At 42.1% G+C, this 26,945-nt stretch overlaps 1 protein-coding gene across 1 annotated transcript; it reads right to left on the bottom strand.

Annotated features, from left to right (window-relative positions):
- Positions 1-578: 578 nt before the first annotated feature.
- On the bottom strand, positions 579-26,945 carry PPIL4 (peptidylprolyl isomerase like 4). The gene is made up of 13 exons (XM_058665592.1): positions 26,787-26,945; positions 23,202-23,269; positions 23,055-23,119; positions 22,142-22,259; positions 21,382-21,524; positions 19,808-19,904; positions 18,411-18,527; positions 16,839-16,963; positions 13,910-13,976; positions 11,179-11,290; positions 8,577-8,673; positions 5,013-5,160; positions 579-1,129 (listed from the first exon to the last, which is right to left on the bottom strand). The coding sequence occupies exons 1-13, from the start codon at positions 26,854-26,856 to the stop codon at positions 884-886; spliced, it is 1,473 nt and encodes a 490-aa protein (XP_058521575.1). The 5' UTR covers positions 26,857-26,945; the 3' UTR covers positions 579-883.

Genomic DNA, 26,945 nt, shown 5'->3' with positions numbered 1-26,945 from the left:
CAATCGGCTTAGCTCCAGCCATCACAGCCACTTGGGGAGTGAATCAGCAGATGTAACCTCTTTGTTTCTGTATATCTGACTTTTCAATTAAAAAACAATAATAGTAATAATAATAAAGGGAACCTGTACATGCTAGTAGGGGTAAACCAGATAACCATCTTAACACAGAATCTGGCACTATCTGGTGCAGATGAACAGTCAATACATTCCGAGACAACATTCACAGCAGCATGGTTTCTGAGAGCAAAAACACAAATGCAGCAAACCCAAATTCCATCAACAGAATGGATAAGTTGTGGTATGTGCATACTGTGCAGCAAAAATGAGTGATTCTCTAAAAATACTAAATGTCAAAAAGGAATGCCAAAGGGAGTAAATATACATTATACCATTTATATAAAATCCAAAATTGTACAAAATTAACATTGCATTTAGGGATACACATACATATTGTGGAAATATGACACGTAGCAAAAAAACTAACAAAGTTCAGAACACAGTAACTGGAAGATCACACAGAGGAGCTGGAAGATGCAGATGGTGGTGTATTCCTTCAGCTAGCTGACGGATGCACAGCTATGTACACTGATTATTCTTCACACTCTACATACATGGCTACATATTTCTGTAGTACGAGAGACTTAACTTTAAAAATGTGAAAGACTTTAAATAATGAAGAGGACGATTTAGGTATTGCAATACAATTAAATTAATGTTAAAAAAAAAGGAATTGTCCAATTCCTCGCCTTTCATTGCCCTAAGTAAATCGGTCTTCATCTAAGAGAGCTGTAACAACCAGCGGAGTCTTCACCTGCTTTGACACACAATCCGCACATCTGCTTTCACGGTACTTTTTCTACATTCATTTCTGATCCTTCATCTTTCACCTGTACTTGGACTTTTCTTTAGATTTCTTGGGACTTCTGCTTCGGTCTCTCTTCTTGCTCCTTTCTCTCTCGCAGGAATCAGTCTGGTACCTGGGCTTGTGCCTGTTTCCGTAGTGGCCATCACGCTCTCGCGATCGGCTCCGACTGCGGTGCTGAGCCCGGTCTCTCTTATCACACTTCGGCTTCTCCCAACAGCTTCCTTCTTCTTCATAGTGACCAAATCCCATCTCCCTGTAGATGTCCTGTCAAAGAAACGGAAAGAACATGTAAGTTCATCTGTAGCCATTTGTGGGGACTGCCAACTAAATAAAGCCTAGGAACTCCACCACAGCTGTTTCAGCAGCTCGAACATAACCACTAATGCCAAAAATGTCATGAATGTGAAAACACCTTCACCCATTCAAGCCTCGGCCTAGGCCTCACACTGGGTATTTAGTTTAGATCTGTGGGCCTGTGGATCAATAAATGCCTCAGCAGTGAAAAAAAAAAGTTCTGAAAGCAAAAGTAACTCAGAAAAAAAACTCACTATCCTTTTAACCAATCTCACCACTTTCTATCTGCTATGGAGGCTGAGCCAGAAAGATAAGATCAAAAAGGAACTAAAACTAAAGTAGCCGAGCAGAAATCAGAACAAGTCTTTCTCGCCTCATCGCAACTCTACAAGTTATGACAACAGGCGCATCTGCACAGCCCCATGCTGCCAGCCAAGGATGACTTTTTTAAAACTTTTAATAATAGCACCCAGCGAAGTGGTCTAGCGGCTAAAGTCCTTACCTTGAACGCGCCAGGATCCCATATGGGAACTGGTTGTAATCCCAGTGGCCCCACTTCCCATCCAGTTCTCTGTTTATGGCCTGGGAAAGCAGTCAACAATGGCCCAAGGCTTTGGGACCCTGCATCCACATGGGAGACCCGGAAGAGGCTCCAGGTTCCTGGCTTTGGATCAGCTCAACTCTGGCCGTTGTGGCCATATGGGGAGTGAATCATCAGACAGAAGATTTCCTCTCTCTCTCCTCCTCTCTGTATATCTGACTTTCCAATAAAAATACAATAAATCTTTAAGAAAAAAAATTAATAGCTCCTCTCAAGATCCTCAAATAAATTTCTCATGGTTAGACTAGCTTAGAAAATACATTTCTGTAAAAATTATTGACCAATTTCTTAAAAAGTAAGCAATTCACAAATAATCCATTGTTCAAAGACAATAAAATGGACACATCTCTTCTTAATAACAAAATGTATCAGTATTTTTCCAATATAGAAGAATACCAGTTAACAATTCTACTTCTGTTTATGTCTGAAACCTAAAAGAGAACAGACGCAATGCTCTTACCACAAGATAATTTGTTGGGCCAGAATTGTGGCATATGCATTAAGCCACCTGCAATGCCAGCACCCCACATTTATGCTGATTCAAATCTCAGCTCATCTACTCTTTTTTTTTTTAAGATTTATTTATTTTATTACAAAGTCAGATATACAGAGAGGAGGAGAGACAGAGAGGAAGATCTTCCGTCTGATGATTCACTCCCAAAGTGAGCTGCAACAGGCCGGTGCACGCCGATCCGAAGCCGGGAACCAGGAACTTATTTCAGGTCTCCCATGCGGGTGCAGGGTCCCAATGCTTTGGGCCGTCCCAGGCCACAAGCAGGGAGCTGGATGGGAAGTGGAGCTGCCAGGATTAGAACCGGCGCCCATATGGGATCCCGGGGCGTTCAAGGCGAGGACTTTAGCCGCTAGGCCATGGCGCCGGGCCCAGCTGATTTACTCTTGATCTAGTTCCCTAACGCCCTGGGAAGGCAGCAGAAGGCAGCCCACGTGCTTGGGGCCCCTGCACACATATGGAAGACAGTGAAGAAGTTCCAGACTCCTGGCTTCAGCCTGGCCTACCCTGTCCAATGTAGTCATTTGGGGAGTGAACCAAGGGATGGCAGTCTTCTTTTTTTCTTTCTCTTTCTCTCGGCCCCCAAATTCCTAAAACTCTTTCAAATAAATTCTTTAAATTAATTAATTTTAAAAATTTTTATCTCTAGAATTAAGGCATGAGTTGGAAAATTAAAAAGACTTTCATGTTGAATAGTAAGGCTGTTACGCAACAAAAAACAAAAGTTTGAAGAAATAAACTGAAATGTTCTTTTTTTTTTTTTTTTTTTTTAAGATTTATTTTATTTTTATTACAAAGTCAGATACACTGAGAGGAGAAGAGACAGAGAGGAAGTGGAGCTGCCGGGATTAGAACCAGCAGCCATATGGGATCAAGGCGAGGACCTTAGCCACTAGGCCACGCTGCCGAGCCCCAAACTGAAATGTTCTTAAGAAGCCAAACTTACCAGACTTATACCTGAAATTTAATATAGAAAATTCCCTTTAGTGATCATATTTTTGAGACTGAAATCAAAAGGAAAATAAATAAAAAACATGACCCCCTAATATCTTAAATTTGAAGCTCAGTTTTATTGAAAAGAGAAAATATTGTTCTGTTGTTAAATCAAAATATTCAAAGGCACATTATTTCAAAGAGAAAAATAAAATAGTAAAAATTATTTTTCAAAACAATGTTGTAATTGACAGTTGCTTTAAAATACTTTCTGTCAGATACAAAGGGTAACACACTCTATGAGTCTGTTTAGGTGACATTGTGGAAAGGTGTCATCAGAGGGCCTGGAAACTGTATAGAGAGAGCAGAGGCTGCCAGTGCTTGGTGATGGAGCATGAGGGGTTGATCACAGAGGGGCTGAATGAACTTTTTGGGTAATGGAATTGATTTTTCAATTATGCTAGTGATAATACACTTGTATATGTTTGCCCAAATACTTCAAAACTGTATGCCCAAAAAGACTGAATTTCATGGTGTAAATTACACCTCAGAAAACCTGAATTTAAAAATAAAAGAGAGAGGTATTTTTATAAAAATAAATAAATAAATAAAATAAAATAAAATACTTTCTAAAAAAACTCGGGGTTGTGGCTGGCATTGTGACACAGTGGGCAAAGCTGCCACCTGCAGCACCAGCTTCCTCTACGGACTCCAGTTCATGTCCCAGCTTCTCCACTTCCAATTCAGCTCCATGATGCCTGAGGAAGAGGGCCTCCAAATGTTTAGGTCCCTGACATCCACCTGGGAGACCTAGGTGAAGCTCTTGGCTGCTGGCTTCAGCCTCACTCAGCCAAAAACTACACGAACCAGCAGGCGGAAGATCTCTCTCTCTTGAATTCTGCCTTTCAGATAAATTAAATCTTTAAAAACAAAAATGAATAAAAGCATGAAACAGGATAGAGCTTTGGGACAGCAGTTAAGACACCACTTAGGACAAGCATATCCCATTTAGGGTTAAGCCCCAGCTCTGCTTGATTCCAGCCTGCTGCTCACGTGGCCTCGGAGAAGCAGCAGAGGGTGGCACGGTAGCAGGGGACTGAATAGGAAGAGCAGCAGCAGGCACTCAAACCAGCACTCATATGCACTGCGAGAGCCACAGCTGGCAGCTTAACTCGCTGAGACACAAGACCCATTCTTACCTTCCTGAGTCCCCTCCTAGTTCCCCCAGCCTAGTGACAGCCCTCTCACTCACAAGGGTCCAGGAGGTCAAAGCCAAGCAACAGGCTCAGAGGGAATTCACTTCTCACGTAACCGCGAGTCTACATGCAGGAGGGGAATGACTTCTCTTTGGTGTACCATCACCATGGTCCAAAGAGCTTTCAGACCATCAAGTGAGTGACCATCGCTCCTGCCTTTCTTACACACAGTAAGGAACGGCCTCGGTGGCTTACAGAGCGGAAAGCCTCAAGGGCTGTATGGCGACAGTGTCAGCTGATGAGAACTTCTCCAGCATAACCACAGTGGGTTTTGGTGGGCAGAATCGAATGCCCACAGGTATGGAAGGCATCCCTGCTTCCTGATGTGGCAGTGGAAGATACACCAGGTTACTTGACAGGCAATTTTCCATAACTTACAATTTCTTAAAAATTAAAGCCCTTCACCCCAGTACAGCCATCTTACCTTCTGAAGGCAGGCACACACCTGTCCCGGGCTGGCCATCCCTGACCCTCTACACCACATCACCAGCATGCACCTAACGGCGGGATTACACGCTCGTGTCTCCACACCCAGGACTGGCCTGCAGCTACCTGGTTAGTGTTTCTGACTGACATGTAGTCGTCGTCGTCCTTTTCTTCTGAGCAGTGCCGAGTTTTCTTCTTGTGTTTCTTACTTGTGTGCGAATGACTGGACTTTGGGTCTTCGGCCTCCTCCTCTAGTATGAGGTCATATTTTGCACTGTGGCAGTCAGTTAAGGACAAACAGAAGTGACATTGTAAGGCACCTCCACCTACAACTCTGCTCAACAATGGAAATCAAAAGGCAAAAGTAACTTGTTAAAGCAGAGAGTACATGTCTAAAATCAAAGTAACGCATATTTTTTTCATTACACAGCTAGGAAAAAGTGCAAAAGAAAACTAATCCCTTTTTGAAGATTAATCTGTCTTGGAAAGACAGATTTACAGAAAAGGAAAGACAGAGACGAAGATCTCCTATCCATTGATTCACTTTCCAACTGGCCACCAACAGCTGAGGCTGAGCCAATCTGAAGCCAGGAACCTCTTCCGGGTCTCCCACACGGGTGCAGCTAGCAAGGCTTTGAGCTGTCCTCGACTGCTTTCCCAGGCCACAATCATGGAGCTGGAAGGGGAGCGGAGCAGCCAGGATATAAACTGCACCCCTATGGAATCCTGGTACATGCAAGCAAGGATTTAGCCACTAGGCTACCGTGCCAGGCCCCGAGAATACAATTTTGTAAGTCAAACGCAAATGCAAGTATGTTTATTACCGAACAAACACACTTGCTGTATCTCTTCCTTCCTAGCTTACCTATTGACCACTACAACCAAGACTTTTAGATGTCAAGTTCCTCAAAATCCTTTACATAAAATACAAGCATCTCTTCTTTCCCCCAATTTCCTTCCCTAGATCTAGTTTGCCAGTTAAACTTCCTTCTCCTGCTTCTACTTTGACCCCTAATATCTGCATTTGTGGTAAGTTCTCTTTCTCTCATGACACACAAGGCACCCCCACCACACCTTCTTAAATTGACTTCAGGCAATGTTTCTGCATTTGGATTAGTCTCTGAACTACCTTCCTTTGCAGTATATAACAGACACAATAAATAAAATGAACATGAATCTTACATGTGTTCTAGCCCTCTACCACTGATCCAAAACTATAAATACCTCACTAAAATGAGATCTATGTTACTAAAATGATATCAAGTTAGACTTACTGCGTCACCTGCATGAACTTTTTAAATATTCTGTTAATCATTTAAGAACAATTAACAATAGTTTTGCACTAAAATACTCTTCTACATCAACTCCAAAAGTCTAGAAGCAGCCCTGTTTAATATTAGGCATATGTAGTTGCTTTGCTGAAATAATGCTTTAAATTCAATTCCTCAGCCCATTCATAGGCTTAGTAGTCACACATGGGGTGGGTATTTGGTTAAGCTCGTTGGAACACCTGCAGCCTACATCCGAGTGCTGGAGTTCAAGTCCCAGCTCCACTCCTGGTTCTGCCTTCCTGCTAACGCACAGTGTGAGAGGCAGTGAAGGATGCTCAGCTGCTCAGGTCCCTGCCACCCACACGGGAGACACACTAAGTTCCCAGGTCCTGGCTTCTGCCTGGCCTAGTCCTAGCCAGCTCTTATGGGCATCTGGAAAGAGAATCAGTGAATGAGAGATTTCTAGTTCTTTCAAATAAAAGGCACATTTTAAAGTTTTTAATTGTATGTTTTTTAAAAACAGCCATCTGTGCTTAGTAGTTATGTAGTCTCAGGGGTCTTCTGTCCAGCAGGCCCCAAGACCACCAGGGGACGGAGGGAAACTGGGTGGGATAACGTGTGAGGTGACAGAGCTCTTCTGCAGCAGAGACACTGTGGACAAACTGGTGGTGAGAGAAGTCACGAGCTTATATAGGCAGTACTTCCACCCAACGACATTGTGACTGGCTAACAGCTATGGCTATGAAGTTAAAGGTCAAGAAGCACAGGAAGCTGTGTCTCATGGCAAATTTGTTGCCTGCTAAAAAGCAGGATGAATGTAGTACCTGACTTCTAGAGTTGTTTACAAAGGAAGTCCTAGCACAGTTCATGAAAGGGGCAGAGAAAGGCAGACTAGAGTACAGCCCATCGCTCTTGCTGCCTGCCCAGTGACCAGCCACATGGAGGTCTCAGCCAGCCGAGACTCCTGTCAGGGGTTCCCTTTGGGGACAGAGTGTACCATGTCCCTATGACCTCCCACACAGGCCAGGCAGGCAGAGATCCAGAGGCGAGCTCTTGCAATGTAGGACAGTGGAGATGTAGTATACTTCCATCCTTGAAGAAAGTTCTAGCGCAGCCTACTGTGCTGGAGATTTATTCTCAAACATGCCTGCTTTCCTCAACTCTTAGTAATCTATAAACTCTTCGTAATCTATAACCTTGAATTTATAATCTTGAAACCTAGGAACACTTTCTACTGCATATTCCTTCTTTTTGACTGAATTACTGCTACAGGAAAAAGTACTTTTTTGTCTGTGCTCTTCAACTGCCCAGTGTTTTAGTTATCCTACACGCTTCCCTTCTTGCAGACACAATTATGAGCGGCTAAGCTAAGTGTAACTCCAAGATTTGGTAAATAAACCTCCAGTGTACTCTCTCCATCCATTTCATGATTCTGAGTCACCTGCCCTCTTGCGTCAGTCGCCTGATCCTTTCTCGGCCTCAGAGTGGCCTGCCCAGGCGTGAAGGCCTCTCCTGGTGCGGCTGCTGGCAGTCCCGCAGACTTTTCAAGCTCGAACACCTCAAGGTACTCCAGACGTTACAGCGAGTCAACACATTCTAACACATTTAATAGGCCAAACTGATACTCATCTTCCCCTGATGAATACTTGAAGGAAAAATGTCTACCGAGCATGGGAAACAGACTTCTGAAGCGTCAACAGAAATTAGGAGACAAAGACACCATTTACCAGAAAGAATCACAAAAGAAATAACCTTTGCCATGTGAGGAGTGATTGATTTATAATGGAGAAAATCAGTGAACAAATTAAAATGACATAATATGAGCAGCATGCTTCATTGCTTTTTTTACTTGTCTCAACTTAAAACTTGGAAGAAATGAAATTAAACAGTCAAATCAATGCATTTCTTTTAAATCCTACAAAAGTCAACTCATAGGAGCCTAATAAATACATGCTGCCAAAATGACAACTACTATATACCATACAGAAAAATGTAACCTAACCTTGTAACAAAAACTACAGTAAACTACAGTATTCTGTTATCTAGATAAGGAAGTTAAAGGTAAGAGTGGGAAGCACTAATAATTTAGCTCAAGTTACAATAAATTTCTGATTACAAGGATAACACTCCACTGATACATGGAAAATGTAAATCGTACCTTTAGATCTTCTGAGAATACGCAGGAAAGCACTATAAGAGTAAGAAGGCAGAGGAATTTAATATTTCCCTCAACCTTAACTTTCTCCATACGGCAGAATACAATGGAAGAGCAAAGCAAACGTAAGATACTGAAAGAAATGACAAGCCAAGTCACTTGGTCACAACCTGGATCGGCACCTTGCCCCTTGGCCCACTACCCAGCACTCCACACGCAGTGACGCTCAATGAACACTGCCTGGCAGATTCCTGGGAAGGATACTCCTGTTTGGGCTTTACTTTATCTTTCAGCACCAAGTTGGAGGATTTATCCTGTTCCTTTTCATACTCCTTGAAGTCACTCTTAGTGTATTTCCCACCTAATAAGAAAAGAAAAAGCGCTTAGTAAGAACAGTAACTATTTTGTAAAAGACAAACTACTTTATAAATTGCATGTAACAGGAGACAGAAATGGAGAACAAAACAATCATAGTAATCCAAACTCTACAATTTTGCTGGGCAGCCATATACTGCCATCTAATGATAAATGTGAATATTACAATGGCAAACTTAAATACATTAGATGCAGTAATTCAGTGTGGGCACAGCCATTGCGTCCAAGGTAACATGAAGTTCAATGGATATGGGACAACCAATAGCCACTGCCAAAAACTGGCCATGGATTGCAATGCTAGAAAGGCTTCATGGGAGAAAGTAACAGCACGGGGAACCTCTATCCAGTGCAGCGTCTCCTTCCAAAAACCACACTCCTGATGTGCCTTCGGAGTCCGTCAGCTCCAGTCTCTGATTATTTTTCTCTAAACGTCTGTACAGCAACAATTCAACACTCCACTACCAAGCAATGTTCTCTACTATCTTCTTAGAAATGGGGGAGCACAGCAACGAGGATGCCAGTAGAGACACCACAGCCACACTGGAGGGCCTGGGCTGGACTCCAGCTCTGCTTCCAACGTCGGCGTCCTGCGAACGCACGCTGGGAGGTAGCAGGCTCAAGGATTCAGGTTCCTCCACTCATATCTGAGAGACCCAGACCAAGTGCAAGGTGCTCAGCCTCGACCTGGCCAGCCCAGCTAGTATGGGAGCTGGGAGAGCTGCCTGCAGATCTAAAGCCCTTCTTTTCCTCTCTTTTACTCTTTCTGTCTCCCTCACTCTGTTTTAAAATGAACAAAGATACAGAAACAAAATCTTTACCATTTAGTTTATATGAAAATCAAGGAAAATAAAGGAAAATTCTATATAGGAAAAAGTAATCATAAAATCTTAAAAAACAATGCATTAAACATTTAACTTAAGTTTGGCATGTCACTACCAGGAATTTGATATTCATGTACGCATTTGTAGGAAATGTCACTCATGCAGGCAAAGTATACAGGACTATGTACTCAGAACACAAAGAGTAAGAGATTAAACACACCTGAGTGTCCATTAATAGAACTGGTTCAACAAATAATCATGTAAACGTTCATCAGAATGCTGAGAAGCCACGGAAAAGGTATTTTATGTGCTGACATGAACCTAATGTTCAGATATATCTGCGAAAATTACAAAGTTTAGAAGCTGTCTACACAGCCCGTATCAACGGCAGCCATCAGGCGAATGCAGAAGCTCTCTGGGAGGAACAGGTGAGCATGGTGAACAGCATGGACAGGCTCCCCAGGAGAATGGAAGGCAACAAGCATTTTCCTTTTCTTCTTCTTTTTTTTAAGATTTTATTTATTTTTATTTGAGAGGCAAATTTACAGAGACAGAGAGCAGTAACTTCCATCCATGGCTGACTCCCCAAATAGTCACAATGGCCAGAACTGAGCCGGGCGCCTCCTCTGTGTCTCCCATGTGAGTGCTCCAAGGACTCGCTGCAATCCCAGGCTGTAGGAAGGGAACTGGATTGGAAGTGGAGCAGCTGGAACTCGAACAGACACCCATACGGGATGCCAGCACCACATGCAGAGGATTGCCTTGCTACACTGTGCTAGCCCCTGCATTTTCCTTTTCGTAATAAGGGAGAAAAAAATACATACAGATGTACTTTCAAAAGTTTGTGGAAAATGGAATTACGTAAAGCTATTTTGGTGCAAAAAAAATTCACATATAGGTTTTTCCTCATATGCATTTCCTGTGCACTTGGTGAAGGCTGTGAACACACACGCACTCAGAGTGCGCATGCAGAGCAACGACGAGGGGCGATGCAAGAGACGGTTATCTACTATCATACAACAAAGAAAAGAAAAAATTCTATGAAAGCCTCTAAAATATCATGATACCGTAAAGTCACAGTAATTACTTTGGAAACACCATTTCTATAGTGAGATTTTTTTTTTAACACAAACACAAGAAAGCTAGGCATTTTTCATGTTTAAAATACACAACATGCACATTCTCTTCATCTTAAGACTTCAGTTTTCGGGCCCGGCGGCGTGGCCTAGCAGCTAAAGTCCTCGCCTTGAACGCCCCGGAATCCCATATGGGCGCTGGTTCTAATCCCAGCAGCTCCACTTCCCATCCAGCTCCCTGCTTGTGGCCTGGGAAAGCAGGAGAGGACGGCCCAAAGCTTTGGGACCCTGCTCCCGCGTGGGAGACCCGGAAGAGGTTCCTGGTCCCGGCTTTGGATTGGCGCGTACCGGCCCGTTGCGGCTCACTTGGGGAGTGAATCATCGGACGGAAGATCTTTCTCTCTGTCTCTCCTCCTCTCTGTATATCTGGCTTTCCAATAACAATAAAATCTTTAAAAAAAGACTTCAGTTTTGTAAACTCATCAACAGCAGAAGTTAGATCAATTAAGATTTCTCCTAATTAAAGGCACCAAGTGCAAGGCTACATACACAAACACCAAAACAGAACGGATAAAGGAGTACAAACCCACATACCCTTTCCTTTCCACTTCACCTTCGCAACCGACTGGCTGAAATCCACATGTATTCTTCTGTCATCTATAAGCACATTGTCCATTTTGAAGAAAGCTTTCTCACAATCTTCTTCCTGTAGCAACGATAAAAACTCATGCACGAATCTTTAAGAAAAGCATTTCTATAGCTAGAACAAATACAGAAAATACAGAAAGCTTTACTGTCACTAAAGTGAATACTTCATACCAGATGCTGCAAAATGTTCTGCATCTATTATTTCAACGTTGGTAACAATCCTGTGATGTACTACTTATTATTTCAGTTTCTCAATTGGAAAATCAGAGTTATAGAAGCTGCTGAGGCCCCCCCAGCTGACAATAGTCAGAGTCAGGGTTCTGAACCAAGGCAGGCTGTTGGTATTTGACCTACATACTTCCGGACTGTATGGTTGAATCCAGTCTTTCTACTCAGAACCTAAATATATGCTGAAGCACGAAAGCCGCTTTTATAAATCTGGTGTCTAAATTATACTGAAATTACACACCGGAGCTAATGGGAAGCTATTGCCTTCCCCAACCTCACTTTGTTTGAATATTCATTCATTTCACTGCAGAACTATTTTTAATGACTGACTCTAGGAAGCTGACCCAGGAGCTGCATTACACAGAATGCAGATATAATGTGTAGATACATACAGAAATCTATCTACAAAATATCATCTTTCTAAACTCTGAAAAATCCCAGGGGTCAGTGTTAGGTACAGCACTTGCAAAACCTGTAATTCATACCAGAGTGACAGTCCAGCTGCTCTGCTTCCAGTCCAGCTCCCTGGGGAAAGAGAAGATGGTCCAAATACTTGGACCCCTGGCATCCAAGGGAGAACCTGGATGGAGGCCAGGCTCTGGAGTGCCCCCTCCCTAGCCAATGCTCACTCTGCCTTTCAAATAAGCAAATAAACATTTTGTAAAAATCTTTGGTAAAGATTTCCTTTATACTGGTACTACGGTATCTTGTATGTATCATTTGTGGTACATCTGACACTTTCTAGACATAATGTGTTACGTGTTTATAGTCCTTAATCCTTCAATACGAAACTTTCATTCCTAGAACTTACCACACTGACTGAAACTCAGAAGGCATTCAATAAATGCTCTGAACAATTAAACCTCAGCATAACTACTACTGGACACATCATCAGCATAAAGCTGAGGAAAAGTAAGTAAATAAATAAATAAATAAATAAATAAATAAATAAGAGTATTGAACAATAGTTAAGCTCAACAGAGTCACTTGTCTATATGTGGGCAGGTACTTGGCCCATGTTCTGCTGTTTTTGTCCCAGCTGTGACATTTACTAGGTACATGATCTTAAACAAGTATGTTATCCACAATCTGTCTCGGTTTACCAATTTGGAAAAGGAGGATGCTACATATCTTACAGAATTGTGAGGATTACAATGGATGAATTCGATCAAGCATCTGGGTAACATAAGTTATCATCTGGATCTAGAAGGGACATCCAAACCAACACTCAAGTTTCATCTATAAAGTAAAACCTACAAAGAAGGATTAAATCAACCGCCCAGTATCACATAGCAGCTGGGCAGTGAGGCAGCCCAACTGATCCCAGGTCTGAACAAAGCCCACTTCTCTTTCTTGTTACTCAACCACAGCTCCACACACATAATACAGAAATCCAAACAGCCTGTGAAAACTGCTAGCTAAAACCTGAACATGTAAAGTTCTGAAGACATATTCATGAAGACTATATACACAAATGTAAGGTAACATACATGTATTCACTCTGGGGATGCTGAATTTATCTCTTACTTGGCCATAATAAAAATGTTCTTGATTGTTTAAACAAAGGGTCACTACCCACTGAAATGTATGAGAGCCGAATGGGACGTGGGACAGACTGGACTAGTCTGCTACACATACTGGCAAACCAGGACAGGGGGTGGGCCTGGTGGGGGTTACTGTGGGTTGCTCAGACTAGGCTGCAGCTCCCACTGGTTTATGTGAGGGCTGAGTGTGTGCTGGGCAGAACCAGGCTGGACTACAAGGCCCATTGGTTCCAGTGAAAGTCAGGGCTGAAAACAGAACCAACCCAGCAATTGCAACCACCAGCTGATCGGGGCGATGGACAGTGCCGGGCCCTGTGCTTGCTGGTACATGCAAGAATCTGGTCTGGGAATACCTCAGACAAAGTTTCTTTGGCGATTCCCCCCAATCGAACTGCCGGACTCAAAACCCTAACCATGAAAAGACAGAAGACAGAACAAGTCAATCAACCACCTCAGCTATATGTTGGCAATGAAAAACTGGGCAAACAGAGACTCTATGATGGACTGTCAATCAGTGGATTCTGCAGCGACCTCATCGTGCTCGGAATAGCAAGACTGATAGCAATTCATAACTGGTGAACTATCACAACCACTTGAGCAAGACCCTCACAGCATGCCCCACATCCGGGACCTGGGGTGGGTGGGAGACAGGGCTTCTCCCTTAAAATCTCCCTTTACCTCAGATACATGCAGGAAACAATATGGAACTAATAGTCTTACCCATTTTCCTGTAGCCCTTGAACCTATTTACCCTAATTAACTATGTAAAGATTGTCAAAAATATAATTAAAAAATGGAAAAAAAATAAAGGGTCACTCTAGAAACCAGAAATAATATTCTATAATTGTACTCATTTCAATATCACATAAAAACAAACTGAACACTAGCAGTATATCACAACATACCTTTTCAAATTCAATAAACGCATAACAGAGGGACTCTCCTGTCTTCCAATCCCGGATAACTTCACAACTGAAGGGAAATTTTAAGAAGTGACTTAAACAGCAAGAAAAAAGTCACTCCCACTTTTCCAAAGTGAAGAGCAAAGAAAATCAATTATAAAAGACAGAGCTAGACTAAAAGAGCTGTATTTTTTAAAATTACTTCAATAAACGGTTCAAAGCTGGCACGATGGCTCAAATGACTAATCCTCTGCCTACAAGTACTGGGATCCAATGGGCACCAATTCAAGTCCCAGCTGCTCCACTTCCTATCTGGCTCCCCTGCTTGTGACCTGGGAAAGCAGTGGAGAATGGTCCAAGCCCTTGGGACTCTGCATCCATGAGGGAGACCCATAACAAGCTCCTAGCTCCTGACTTTTACCTTTGGATCAGCTCAGCTCAGGTCCTGAAGATGTGACCATTCAAAAAGTCAATCTGAAGATACAAAATTTTTCTGTCTTTTTCTCTATAGATTTGCCTTTCCAACAAGATAAATCCTAAAAATAAATAAATGGTTCTGGCCCAGTGCAGTGGCCTAGTGGCTAAAGTCCTCGCCTTGAATGTGCCGGGATCCCACATGGGCACCGGTTCTAATCCCGGCAGCTCCACTTCCATCCAGCTCCCTGCTTGTGGCCTGGCATTCAGGATGGCTCGAAGTCTTGGAACCCTGCACCCATGTGGGAGACCTGCAGGAGTTTCCTGGCTCATGGCTTAGGACTGGCACAGCTCCGACCATTGCCGTCACTTGGGGAGTGAATTATCAGACGGAAGAGCTTCCTCTCTGTCTCTCCTCCTCTTTATATATCTGACTTTCCAATAAAAATAAATAAATAAATAAATAAATAAATAAATAAATGGTTCATGAGGCAAGCATCCAGCACAGCAGTCAAGGCTTCAGGGGTGTTCTGGGTTCTTGGCTCTGCCTGGGCTTAGTCCCAACTCCAGTGGTCGCTGAAGGAGGGAGTCAACAGGTGGAACTCCTGTCTCTGCCTTCCAAATAAAATGAAAACTAATATTTACAAGTAGCTCACAAATCTAGAAATGAAAGTATTCAAACTGGACTCTCAGTGCACTATCTAGGTTTACAGTCCTAAATTCCTTCAGCACTGAAGGAAGACTAAAATTTTTTAAATTAATTTTCCTTTGGTAAAAGTATACTGCTTATACAATTTTTATGAATGACAATGCACTTCCAGTCCAAATAAAGATAATAAAGTAGCTATTGTTACTGTACAATAATGTCGCACATTCAATACATATATAGCCTGCTCAGGAAGTTCACGCTTTGGAATTTTAATTTTTAGCATCAACTAAGCTCAAATTTAACTCTTAAGAACAGCTGCCGCACAGAACAAATCCACCATGTAATAATTCCGTGGAAGGGCCAATCCACTGGAGTTCAAGGTCCCTGACTTGGGGGCCCAACAAAGTCCTAAACATTTGGAGTTTCTTTTTGTTTGTTTGAAGATTTTTTAGTTGTTTGTTTGAAGATTCTTTAGTTATTTAAATGGCAGAGTTACATACAGCAAGAGAGAGATAAGAAAGAGCTCTTCCATCCTCTGGATAAATCCTCCAGAGGCTGCAAGGGCCAGGACTGCACCAGACTGATGCCAGGAACCAGGGGCTTCTTCCAAATCTCCCCCATAAGCTCTAAGGTTCAACAACTTGGGCCATATTCAGCTGCTTTCCCAGGAACATCAGCGGGAAGCTGGACTGGAAGTGGAGGAGCTAGGACTCAAACTGGAGCCCATTTGCAATATTGGCACTGTATGTGGTGGCTTAAAAACTATGCCACAAAACCAGTCTCCAAAACCTTTTACTTTTTAACCACAAAAATCTCAATAATATATTATTCTGTAGGATTTTAGATTAATAATGCAGCAAATATTAACCAACATTAAAGTTGTAGAAAATTTAAATGCATTCTGACATAGAAGGAGTTAACTTAGATGAATATCTTAGATATTTGAAAAGTTCGTCAAAATTATTATGGAATTAAACTATCCATTTCCTCGTTCAAACTGAAAATGTACTTGGAACAGAACTAATGATTCAATTAATGATTTGATTAATTGGGAGTGGAATAAGCGGAACTGACTCGATTAACAGTTGCTTTTGATTGTTTGAATGATCCAATTAGCTAACATGGTTTTCTTTCCCACAGTCCAAAGACAAATCAACCAAAACTAAAGCAATATGGAACAGCACAGCTGCAACTCTGGCATCAACTCCAACCCAACTCCCTGCTAATCCGCCTGGGAAAGCAGAAGATGCTCTAAATCCTTGGGCAGCTACATGGTAGGTCTGGATAAAGCTGTAGGCCACTGCCTTTGGACCAGTTCACCTCTAGCCATTGCACACATTCAGGGAATGAACCAGCAGATGGAGTACCTCTTTTTGCCTCTCTCTCTCTGTAACTCTGCCTTTCAAATAAATAAATCTTTAAAATAAAATTTAAGCAGTAAAAAAAAACTGACCTAGAGTTCACAGACTCAACAATAACTATCATTAGAAATCCACTGGGCCCGCTGCAGTAGCCTAATGGCTAAAGGTCCTCGCCTTGCATGCACCAGGACCTCATATGGAAGCTGGTTCATATCCCAGCAGCCCTGCTTCCCATCCAGCTCCATATCTGTGGCCTGAGAAAGCAGCTGAGGACAGCCCAAAACCTTGGGACCCTGCATCCGCATAGGAGACCCGGAAGAAGCTCCTGGCTCCTGGCCATCGTGGCCACTTGGGGAGTGAATCAGCAGATGAAAGATCTTTCTCTGTCTCTCCTACTCTCTGTATATTTGACTTTCCAATAAAAAAAATAATATTTAAAACAAAAAAGAAAATGATCAATTACTATACAGTCTTTCTAAGCTTCTCCTTCACAATTTCTTGGGATTACCTTCTTATTGGCCCAAATCTTGAGAATATTATTTCCAGATCCTCATCTGTGGTCACTGGATTCAATTTACAAACAAACAGCACATTTTCTGGAGGTTTAATATCTGCATCAGGTAGGTCTCCCACCTAAATTACGAAGAACATAAATTAGTTTTTTAATTTTCACTCTAAATATCCTACCCAAGTCCCCAACACTGATTTCCTTTAAACATTTCAATTTCTATCAATATTTTCAGACTCAGGAAAGCCAGCGTAAATCAGGCTGTATCTCTTGCAGGCTATTTTGGTTGTGGGTACATAACCTGAATCTAAGAATACCTAAGTGGGAGAATACAAAATACATTATCTGTATATTATTCAAAATTATGTCATGAAAAATACACATAATTAAGAAATTGAAGCATGATAATAATCTAACGTCTTTCCCTTGTAAGTTATTTATCCCTTTTCCCCAGTAGTTTTCTTAGAAGTTTCGTGTTTTTTTCTGGGTCAGTATTCTGACACACAGTGTGTTCATTAAACTGTGCACTTTTTTTTCTCCGTAAAGTTCTCTTGAATTACAGCCTTTTATATTTGATTCATCCAGACAGGTGATCTTAATACAAACCTTAAAACAGACCACAAATTTGAATTATATTTAATACAAATATGTATAAAAATGAAATATATGTATACATTATATATACACATTATATATGCACAATATATACACAATAAAATAATTACATCTACTCATTCAAATATTTATTTATCTAGTATATGAAAAATATACTTATTCCATAGTAATAAGAAATGGAAAAAAATTCCTAGTAAACCACTAAATCATCTACTGAATATCTGTTCTACGAATTACTTCATACTATTAGTAATTTAGAAGTACACTTTACAATGCTAAATTTCCACCAAGATTTAAATCTTCAAATACTACTGTACTACCTTTTCTGAGTGTAACAAAAATTATCCTTTAATATACATAAAATTTAATGTAATAAATTCTTTAAAAATGAGATGAACAGTAATCCACTGAAGTCTAATCTAAACTGTATCTTCTTCCCACTTTCTTCCAAAGCACTTGGTACTATACTAACAGTAGAAACAGCTTTATTTTCATAATTCCATGCCATTTAAAATGTAATCTAAAAAACTTCCTTTTAACTAAATGTTTAATATTTTAAATGATCATAGATTCATAAAAAAAAATTCCACAATGATGTATTAAATATATTGCAAGAGGCCAGAGTTATGTCACAGTGTGTTAAAGACGTAGCCTAGGATGCTCCCAACCGCACATAAGCACCAGTTCAAGTCCAGCTGTTTCACTAATCCAGCTCTCTGCTAATGGGAAAAGGGCCCAAGAACTTGGACCCATGTTACCCATGTAGGAGATCCAGAAAGAATTCCAGGCTCCTGGCTTTACCCTGACCCAGCCCGGGCTGTTTGCAGTCACTGGAAGATGTCCCTCTCAGCCTCCCCTCCTCTCTGTAACTCTGCCCTTCAAATAAAAAAATATTTAAAAGAAATTTTAAAAAATAAATATACTGAAAAGATATTTGAATGAAGCTTAAAATCTTACCATCTCTAGAAGAATCGCTTGAGTTTTGGCCTCTTTTTCTGCCTTTATTTCTTCAACTTCTTCAGCTGATCTTCCTTTAAAATCATCAATTTCCTCATCCGCTCCTATTCGACCACTCTGTAGGGCAGAAGTTACTTGATACATAAACTTAAACTAAAAAAATCTGAGGAACACAGAAGACATCAGGCTCTATTTTAGTTCCATCAAAAGTGTTTAAAAAGCAGCTAAGACAAACTTCAACCCACCAAAAACAACTTTAAATTAACTCTAAAACATTAGATCTTCAGATCGACAAGAAAATCAAAACAAGCATTGGTAGAGTGAACTATCTGCCATTCGTTGAATGGAGAAGAAAAAATCTGGGAATGAAGCACCAATCACAACCAAAAACACCAACTCGGCTTTGGGAGAATCTGTACTGTTCTGCAGAAATCCCTGGAGCTGGCCTGGCTCCAGAGCATTCCCAGGGGAGAAGTTCCCTCTTAAGATGATGATGTGGCTTGTCCTTGAAGTTATTCTCCTTACTAGACAGAGATGCTAAGGGAAGCATTTTCCATCCAATCTTCCAGAGCTAATGCTGTTTTGTAGAACAGCAGAATGCCAGTCTTGTGGTGTAGCAGGTAGAGCCATAGCCACAATGCCAGCACTGACTCCAGCTGCTCCACTTCTGATCCAGCTCCCTGCTAATGCACCTGAGAAAGTACCTGAGCCCCGGCACCAACATGAGACCTGGAAGTTCTGGCTCTGCACTGGCCCCGCTCCAGCCATTGTGGACATTTAGAGAGTGAACCAGGGAGTAGAAAATCTGTCTCTCTCCCTCTCTTGTAACTTTTAACTTTCAAAGAAATGAATCTTAAAAAAAAATTTAAAAACTAGTAAAATGAAAACATGGTTACAGGGCCTGGCATGACAGTGTAACAGCTAAAGTCCTCGCCTTGAACATGCCAGGATCCCATTTGGGCGCCAGTTCTAATCCTGGCAGCTCCTCTTCCCATCCAGCTCCCTGCTTGTGGCCTGGGAAGGCAGTACAGGATGGCCCAAAACCTTGAGACTCGGCACCCACATGGAAGACCCAGAAGGAGCGCCTGGCTCCTGGCTTCGGATCAGCTCAGCTCCGGCCATTGCGGCCGCTTGGGGAGTGAACCATTGGATGGAAGATCTTCCTCTCTATCTCTCCTGCTCTCTGTAAATCTGCCTTTCCAATAAAATTAAAATAAATTAAAAAAAAAAAAGTTAGAAAAATTATCCTCTGTGAACAGAAAAAGAACTCTAAACTTGTTTTAGAGCAACTGATCAAGCAAAACAATCATTACATGTAAGTTTTAACAGACTTACAGCTAAATACAAGAAAATCATGAAAATGCATAAACATTTAGTCACAGCAACGCTCTACTTACATCTAATTGTTCTCTTGTGGGTTCTGGGGATCGGTCAGGAATTAATAAATCAGGAGGGTCATCAAATGGGTCATCTAAAATCACTGTGTGATTTATCCTTAAAAACAAGTTCAAGTGAAATATTTCATTTATGAACATGAGAATCTATATTTTGTGTTTTTATTTTTATTTAGATTTATTTATTTTTATTACAAAGTCAGATATACAGAGAGCTGGAGAGAGAGAGAGAGGAAGATCTTCCGTCCGATGATTCACTCCCCAAGTGAGCCGCAACAGCCGGTGCTGTGCCAATCTGAAGCAAGGAGCCAGGAGCTTCCTCCAGGTCTCCCACACGGGTGCAGAGTCCCAAGGTTTTGGGCTGTCCTCAACTGCTTTCCTAGGCCACAAGCATGAAGCTGGATGGGAAGTGGAGCTGCCGGGACTAGAACCGGCGACCATATGGGATCCCGGCATGTTCAAGGCAAGGACTTTAGCTGCTAGGCCACGCCACCAGGCCCTATATTTTATTTTTAAATATGACAGAAAACTTGAGAATCTCAACAAACAAAAAAAAAATCTATATTGCACAAGGACATGTTACTAGCCCATAGTATACACTGACAATGCACGTTACTGGTTTTCATTGTTTGATATCATTCACTGGATCAGCACGAAAGCATAGTGGCTAAAGTCCTCACCTTGAACACGCCAGGATCCCATAGAGGCGCCAGTTCTAATCCCGGCATCCCTGATTCCCATCCAGCTCGCTGCTTTTGGCCTAGGAAAGCAGTCGAGGATGGCCCCAAAGCCTTGGGATTCTGCACCCATGTGGGAGACCCGGAAAGAAGTTCCTGGATCCTGGCTTCAGATTGGCGCAGCTCCAACTGTTGCGGCCACTTGGGGAGTAAATCATTGGATGGAACATCTTCCTCCTCTCTGTCTCTCCTCCTCTCTATATATCTGCCTTTCCAATAAAAATAAATAAATTTTTTAAAAAACAAGACATCTTATGCTGGAGCTTTTAATTGATTGGGATGATACTCTGCCGGCTTCACCTTCAGACCAGTGATGGTCTCACCAAGAAACCATTGATCTTACAGGACAATAAGATGCTGGACTTTATGCTTGGTAAATACCTCCAATGAAAAATCTCAACTGAATTTGAACTATGGTAATGTAACAAGGTGGAGCAATCCACCATGGGGGGGAGGGTTGGGGAGGGGTGGGGGGTATCCCAGTGCATATAAAAATGTGTCACATAATGCAATGTAATTAATAAAAAAAAAACAAGATATCATTCATTACTGTACATTATTGTGAAATCTAACATGTAAATGTTGGTACTTTTCCCTATTTCTCAATGTGCATTTAAAAAGATTAAAGTATTTCCTCTCAACAAAGCAACTGCAAATAATTAGCACAAGTTAAAAAAAAATTTTTTTTCATTGTTAAGACTTTCACCATTTGTTACTAAATTCTATTCTGGCATTTTTCAGAAACTGGCTCATGCTTATCAGCTCTATTCCTTCCACCCATGCCAAACATCACAATATTAAAGTATTCTAGTACAGTCAGGAAATCAATTGTAACCACACCTGATATCCTGATATGGCACAAAGTCCTTGTCGACAAAGGTCTCATTAATTTTCTTAACTATGTCCATGCCTTCGGTCACCTCGCCAAACACTGTGTGCACACCATCCAGATAATCCAGATTCTCTCCTGTAGTAATAAGAAACTATACAGAAAGGTACATAATGAAAAAATATACAAACCACACAGTTTAGTATATACAAGGTTTCAGTCTGTAACCGAACAGACTGACAAAAACCATACAAGACTACATTCATCGTGCAAATTTTCACACATTACAAGTAAAAAGTTATGAAGTTTATATATAAAATATAATAAGCTGCACAAAATATCCATATGTACACCGATGTTCCCTCGGTTGTCTAAAATAAGTTGACAAACGACGACTGATTTTTCTCACATAATCAACGGCAAACAAAAGCACAAACCCTAATGGGACTGCTGTGAGGATTAAACAAGACAGAAAAAGAACAATACTCAATAAAGTAAGCACCGAAGACCAAGAGGAAATGCCACAAATGTCAAAACGTTATTTTCTTCTTTGTATGTTTCTGTATATTCTAAATTTCTCACAAATGGGCATGACTTACAATTTTTCAAAAGAAAAATGTATCTTAATAGAAAAAACTATAATAATGTAATATTTTTCTAAAGAACAACTCTGACTGAAATTCTTTCTGGCTACACAATGTAGGATAAGCACGTAGACTCCTTCCAGCCCTCATCCCTAAGCACAGCTCCGCTTCCCACCCATTTTCTAACCTGGGATCCATGCTGATCACTGCCATTGTTCACCATGGACACCGTGCCTTTCTTCTTGTGTTTAATTCTTGGGACTTTCTCTGCTTCAAAAAAGCTTGCTTGATCACCATACAGCTGACTGAAAATAAACACAATCAGGTTATAAACTACCAGCACTCTCAAACAAAATGTACCTAGAACTGTTAACAATAATACTATGACTCAAACCATTTCTATTTTTTTGCTATATTAAGGCAAGTTACGAGGAAAACATAGCTATACTTGAACCACATTTAAGCACGCAAGGATGGTATGATGGCTATATGGCCTAAGGGTTAAAATACTGATCAGAGGCCTAACTCCTGTATCAGGAATGCTTGGGTTCAACACCTGCTTCCAGTTCCCACATTAGCTTCTTGCTACTGGGTGGCAGCAAGAAGGCTCAAATAATCGGTTTGCCATATACATGGGAGACCTGGGCTGAGTTCCTGACCCGCAGATTATGAGCCTGGCCCAGCCTGTCACTGTGGCATTTGAACTAGAAAACAGAGATTCCCTCTCTCTCTCTCTCCTTCTGAATAAGTTAAAGCTATAAAAACTTTACCAAGGAAAAAAAAGTGAGGGGCAGGCATGTGGTCTAGCAGCTAAGACCCGGTCAAGATGCCCACCCTCCACATCTGAGTGTCTGGGTTCAAGCCCAGCTTCCTGCCTGCCCAGGCCCTGAGAAGCAGTGGTGACGGCACAAGGAACCGGGCCCCTGCCACCCACGCAGGAGACCTGGAGAGTTCTGGGCTCCTGACTGAGGCTTGGCCCCGGTCCTGGCTAACACAGGCATTTGGGGAATGAACTAGTACACGGAAGATCTTTATCCATCTTCCTGTCTTCAAAACAAATAAAAATTAAAGTTAAATATAATTACAATAAAAGAACTTACCCAAAAATAGACTCTCCTCCACGACCAGTGCCCGTAGGATCACCAGTTTGTATGATAAAATCCCTCTGTAAAATACAAGCTCTTTGTTAAGTCAGTTTGTTAAACAGTTCCAATACCAAAGGACATAACTACCATACCCCAACTCACCTGCACATTGTGAATAAGGCAGTAATTATAATATTTTATTTTGCACAACTTCAGGAAATTCAAGCAAGCTGAAAGAAAATAAATATTAAATTATCACAGTAATCCACAGACATTTAAACAGATAAGAGCAGTTACTATAATTTCTAAATTACTAAAAAAGAAAAAGAAACCATCAAATGTTCAAAGCCATAAAAAAAAGAAGTAAAGCCCAGAAAAAGGCAACATATTGTACATTATTGTTTTCTTTTTCTCAGGATGTTTTGGGCATCTGAGTAATACAGGAAATTGACATTTATCTAGGATAAATAATCATTTACTGATGAATTAGACCTACTATGAGGCAATTACAGAAAACACATTGGAAAAGGATACAGAACAAAGCAGTACAGATTCTATAAATCAGACAAATCTTTAGAGACTTCTAAAAAATTATTAAAAAGTACTTCACAAAAAACCCATATACTTAGCATAAAACAAGATTTCTCATAGAAATTCACTCACTTTTTCCAGCATTTACTGTCTACATTCTGAATTCTTATCACTGCCAGTTCATGTGCCATTTAACCCCTCTTGCTGACTTCAACAAGTCCATCGTAGCCAAGTTGTGTGGAGAGAGACCTGCTAATAAGACACTAACTAGAAACCAGACACAGAACACACGGGAGGCAGTCCTGCCCTAACGCAGCTGCTGGAAAAGGAGAGCCTCACTCCAACAAGTACAGTCCTGGGCGTGCCGAGGTTACCATCTGTGCTACCTAAACAGCAACATGCACAAAGAGCTTTAGCAAGAGCTAGACTTTCTGGCTGGGGAAATTAGAAGACCTAGTGAAAGCTAAATGTAAGAATTAAAACAGGGTTATAGAAAAATATCACGACATCCCACAAATATCACTAATTTTTACATGTAAATATTGGCAGAGACTAAAAGGTAAAAATTACAGACTGAAAGACATGAAATTCAAGCCCGTAAGTGGGAATTTAAATTGGGTGGATGGGGGAAAGTGACACTACAAAAGACTAGCTTAAGTTTTATAATATCCTGGTATTACAGAGTAACAGAAGGTAAAAACACAGGAAAAAGAAAAGCTTGCTGTAGAATGTTGAATATTAGATTCTCAGTTGTGTTTATTGCAAGTGTTTCTGGGCTTACTGTTAAACAGATAGTAATTCTTTTATTAAAAAACAAAATAAGGGCTTGCACTGTGGCATAGTAGGCAAAGCCTATGCAGTTTATATCCTGGATGCCCCACTTCTGATCCAGCTTCCTGCTTGTAGCTCATATCCTTGGGCAACACCCACATGGGAGATCCAGAGGAGGCTCCTGGCTCCTGATCAGCTCAGCTCCAACCACTGTAGGCACCTGGGGAGTGAACCAGTAGATGGAAGAGCTATCTCCCCTTCTCTCTGTAAATCTGCTTTTCCAAGAAAAATAATTAAGATGTTGCTTTAAAAATCTATTTACTTACTTGAAAGGCAGGCAACAGAGAAAGTGTGTAAGACTGGTTCTTCTCTCTACTGTTCACTTCCCAAACGGTCAGGGCTGAGCCAGCCTCAAGCCAGGAGCACAGACTCCATCCAGGTCTCCCACCGTGGTGGCAGGAATCTGAGTACTGGGGCCACCCTCTGCTGCTCTCTCAGTAAGCTAGCAGGAAGCTGGGTCAAAGGGGAGAGCAGCTGGGACTCAAGCCAGCACTCTGACGTGGGATGCGACATCTCAACCAGTGGCTTAACCCTCCCCACCACAATATCAGTCCCACTGAGTCCTTATTTTTAAAGTCACTACACTGTAAGTAATTCCAATGCAGGCAGACAATACTATAACTAAGATGGGTTAGGTGTGGACAACTGTTAAACGAAGCTGAACATGGGTCCATAAGGAGTCACTGACAGGACTCTACTTCTGTTTCACCTTTTCTACAAAAATGAAAAGGAAGAGAGGTGGTAGGCCTGTATAAACCTGCTATAGATTGATAAATAGGTATGTGTGCTTGCTAAGTAGATATCTAGTCACACGCTCTAATATGCAATGAGTAGACTTGTTTCTGGTAGCTTCTCTTTGCAGAACCACTGACTGATAAAATTCCCCATAACATTCTTTGAATCCCTGGTTCAGCCCCAGCTTATCTTGTAACATGAGGCAATCAATGTTGTGTTTTTTGTGCCAACTGAGCAGGTTCCCACAAACCACACAGTCCCACAAACAGAACATGCTGATGTGCACCAACCAACGAAAGGAACCTCTAGTGCATGCCCTCCAAGTGGCAGGCCTGGCACTAGCCACTCCAGATAGAGATAGTGAAGGTACAGTCCCTTCTGTGCCTGGAGTCTCTGCTCTTGAGACAAGGAAAGACTTGCAAGTAAATCAAGATAACAAGCAAAAGTTAAGGTAAAACACAGGCCATGTGGGCTACAAAAAGACCTGAGACACCGCAGAAAAATCTAACAGCAGAGGGACAAGGGAGAGCAGCACATACGAGAGGTACCATTACAGTATGTACAAAGGCACACAACAGTTGAGACCACAACAAGGCCTATGGAAGAGTCTGCTGCGTCCTGGGCAAGGTGAGGATGTGGAGGGGATGGCTGCGCACGGGAGCAACATGCGGTGCAGCGCCCTCACAGCTCCTCTTCTCTCCCATCGACTCTGCATTCCACCAGGGCAGAACCCTGACCGCAACTAACTACTTGTCCACTCTCTCTGCCTACTCAAGTCCTTGCTATATCCACCTTGTGGCACACTATCCAAACCATGCTTCAACCGTCGGACCAAACTCACAGATTGTCACTACACCTCACTTAACATTTCTTGCAACCTTACTGAACCACTGGCGGTTTCCAGAAAATTCCAAGCAAACGGTTAAGGCAAAAACCCCACTCCCACTTCTCTTGGAAAGCACTGGCGCAAATGTCCTGCAGCCCACCAGCTCCATTTCTTACTACCCTGACCCCCAACCCTCAAAATCCACCAGGGCAAAAAAAAACAAACATGCCGGTTTTCATGGCAACTACACACTCGACCACAACACTTAACCAAGTTAAAAAATGGGCTCCCGCTTTGATTTCCCCTAATGGAAAAAAATCAGAAAACGCCTGCCCATCCCTGGGAGTCAGCCCAGCGCCCTGCAGGCTCTGTCCACACCTCCCAGCCACCTCCGTCTAGGCACAATGCCCACACTCGCTTAGCGCATCACCTCCCACCCGCTTCACTGAGATTCACTGATTATCTACCGAGCACTCGCTATGGTGGCTCCTCTCGTGAGTAAAAAAAAGCCACAGAAGCCATGGCATTGCACGAGACAGCCGGCATCCCACGCCCCTCCATCCAACCGTCGGCCCAATCAAGACAGCCAGTTCAAGCCAAGTCTCCTCACAAAAATAAATGAATAAATAAATAAATAAATAAATAACAATAAAACTTTTCTAACCAAAAACCCCCTCGCTCCCTTCTAAGAAATCAGCCCGGCCGCGGGCACCAGCCCCGACGTGGGAGTCGACTCGGGCCCGGCACTGCTGAAGAGACAGGAAAGCAAGGAGCCGAGCAGGCTCGGGGGTCCCGGAGGCAGCAGAGAGGGACATGGGCCTCACCGCGCGGCCGCTCCTCCGTGTACAGGTCGATGACGACGTCGCCCAGAGTGGTCTCCAGCAGAACCGCCATGGCGCCGACTCCGCCTCGGCTACCAGCGGGGAAGCCGCTGACAGGCGCAGCCCGTTGCCGTCCACGCCACGCGTCACCCGGGCGCGACG

This window comes from Ochotona princeps, chromosome 1 (genome assembly GCF_030435755.1).
Source record: "Ochotona princeps isolate mOchPri1 chromosome 1, mOchPri1.hap1, whole genome shotgun sequence".
In the NCBI taxonomy this organism is placed as follows: domain Eukaryota; kingdom Metazoa; phylum Chordata; class Mammalia; order Lagomorpha; family Ochotonidae; genus Ochotona; species Ochotona princeps.
This window is presented reverse-complemented; position numbering and strand designations above follow the sequence as displayed.

Coding starts and splice junctions, on each gene's coding strand:
- PPIL4 (XM_058665592.1), bottom strand. CDS start 26,856: ATGGCGGTTCTGCTGGAGACCACTCTGGGCGACGTCGTCATCGACCTG. Junction 16,964..18,410: donor AAGCGATTCTTCTAGAGATG/GTAAGATTTTAA, acceptor TTCGTAATTTAG/GTGGGAGACCTACCTGATGC. Junction 13,977..16,838: donor AGATTTGGGCCAATAAGAAG/GTAATCCCAAGA, acceptor ATTTCCCTTCAG/TTGTGAAGTTATCCGGGATT.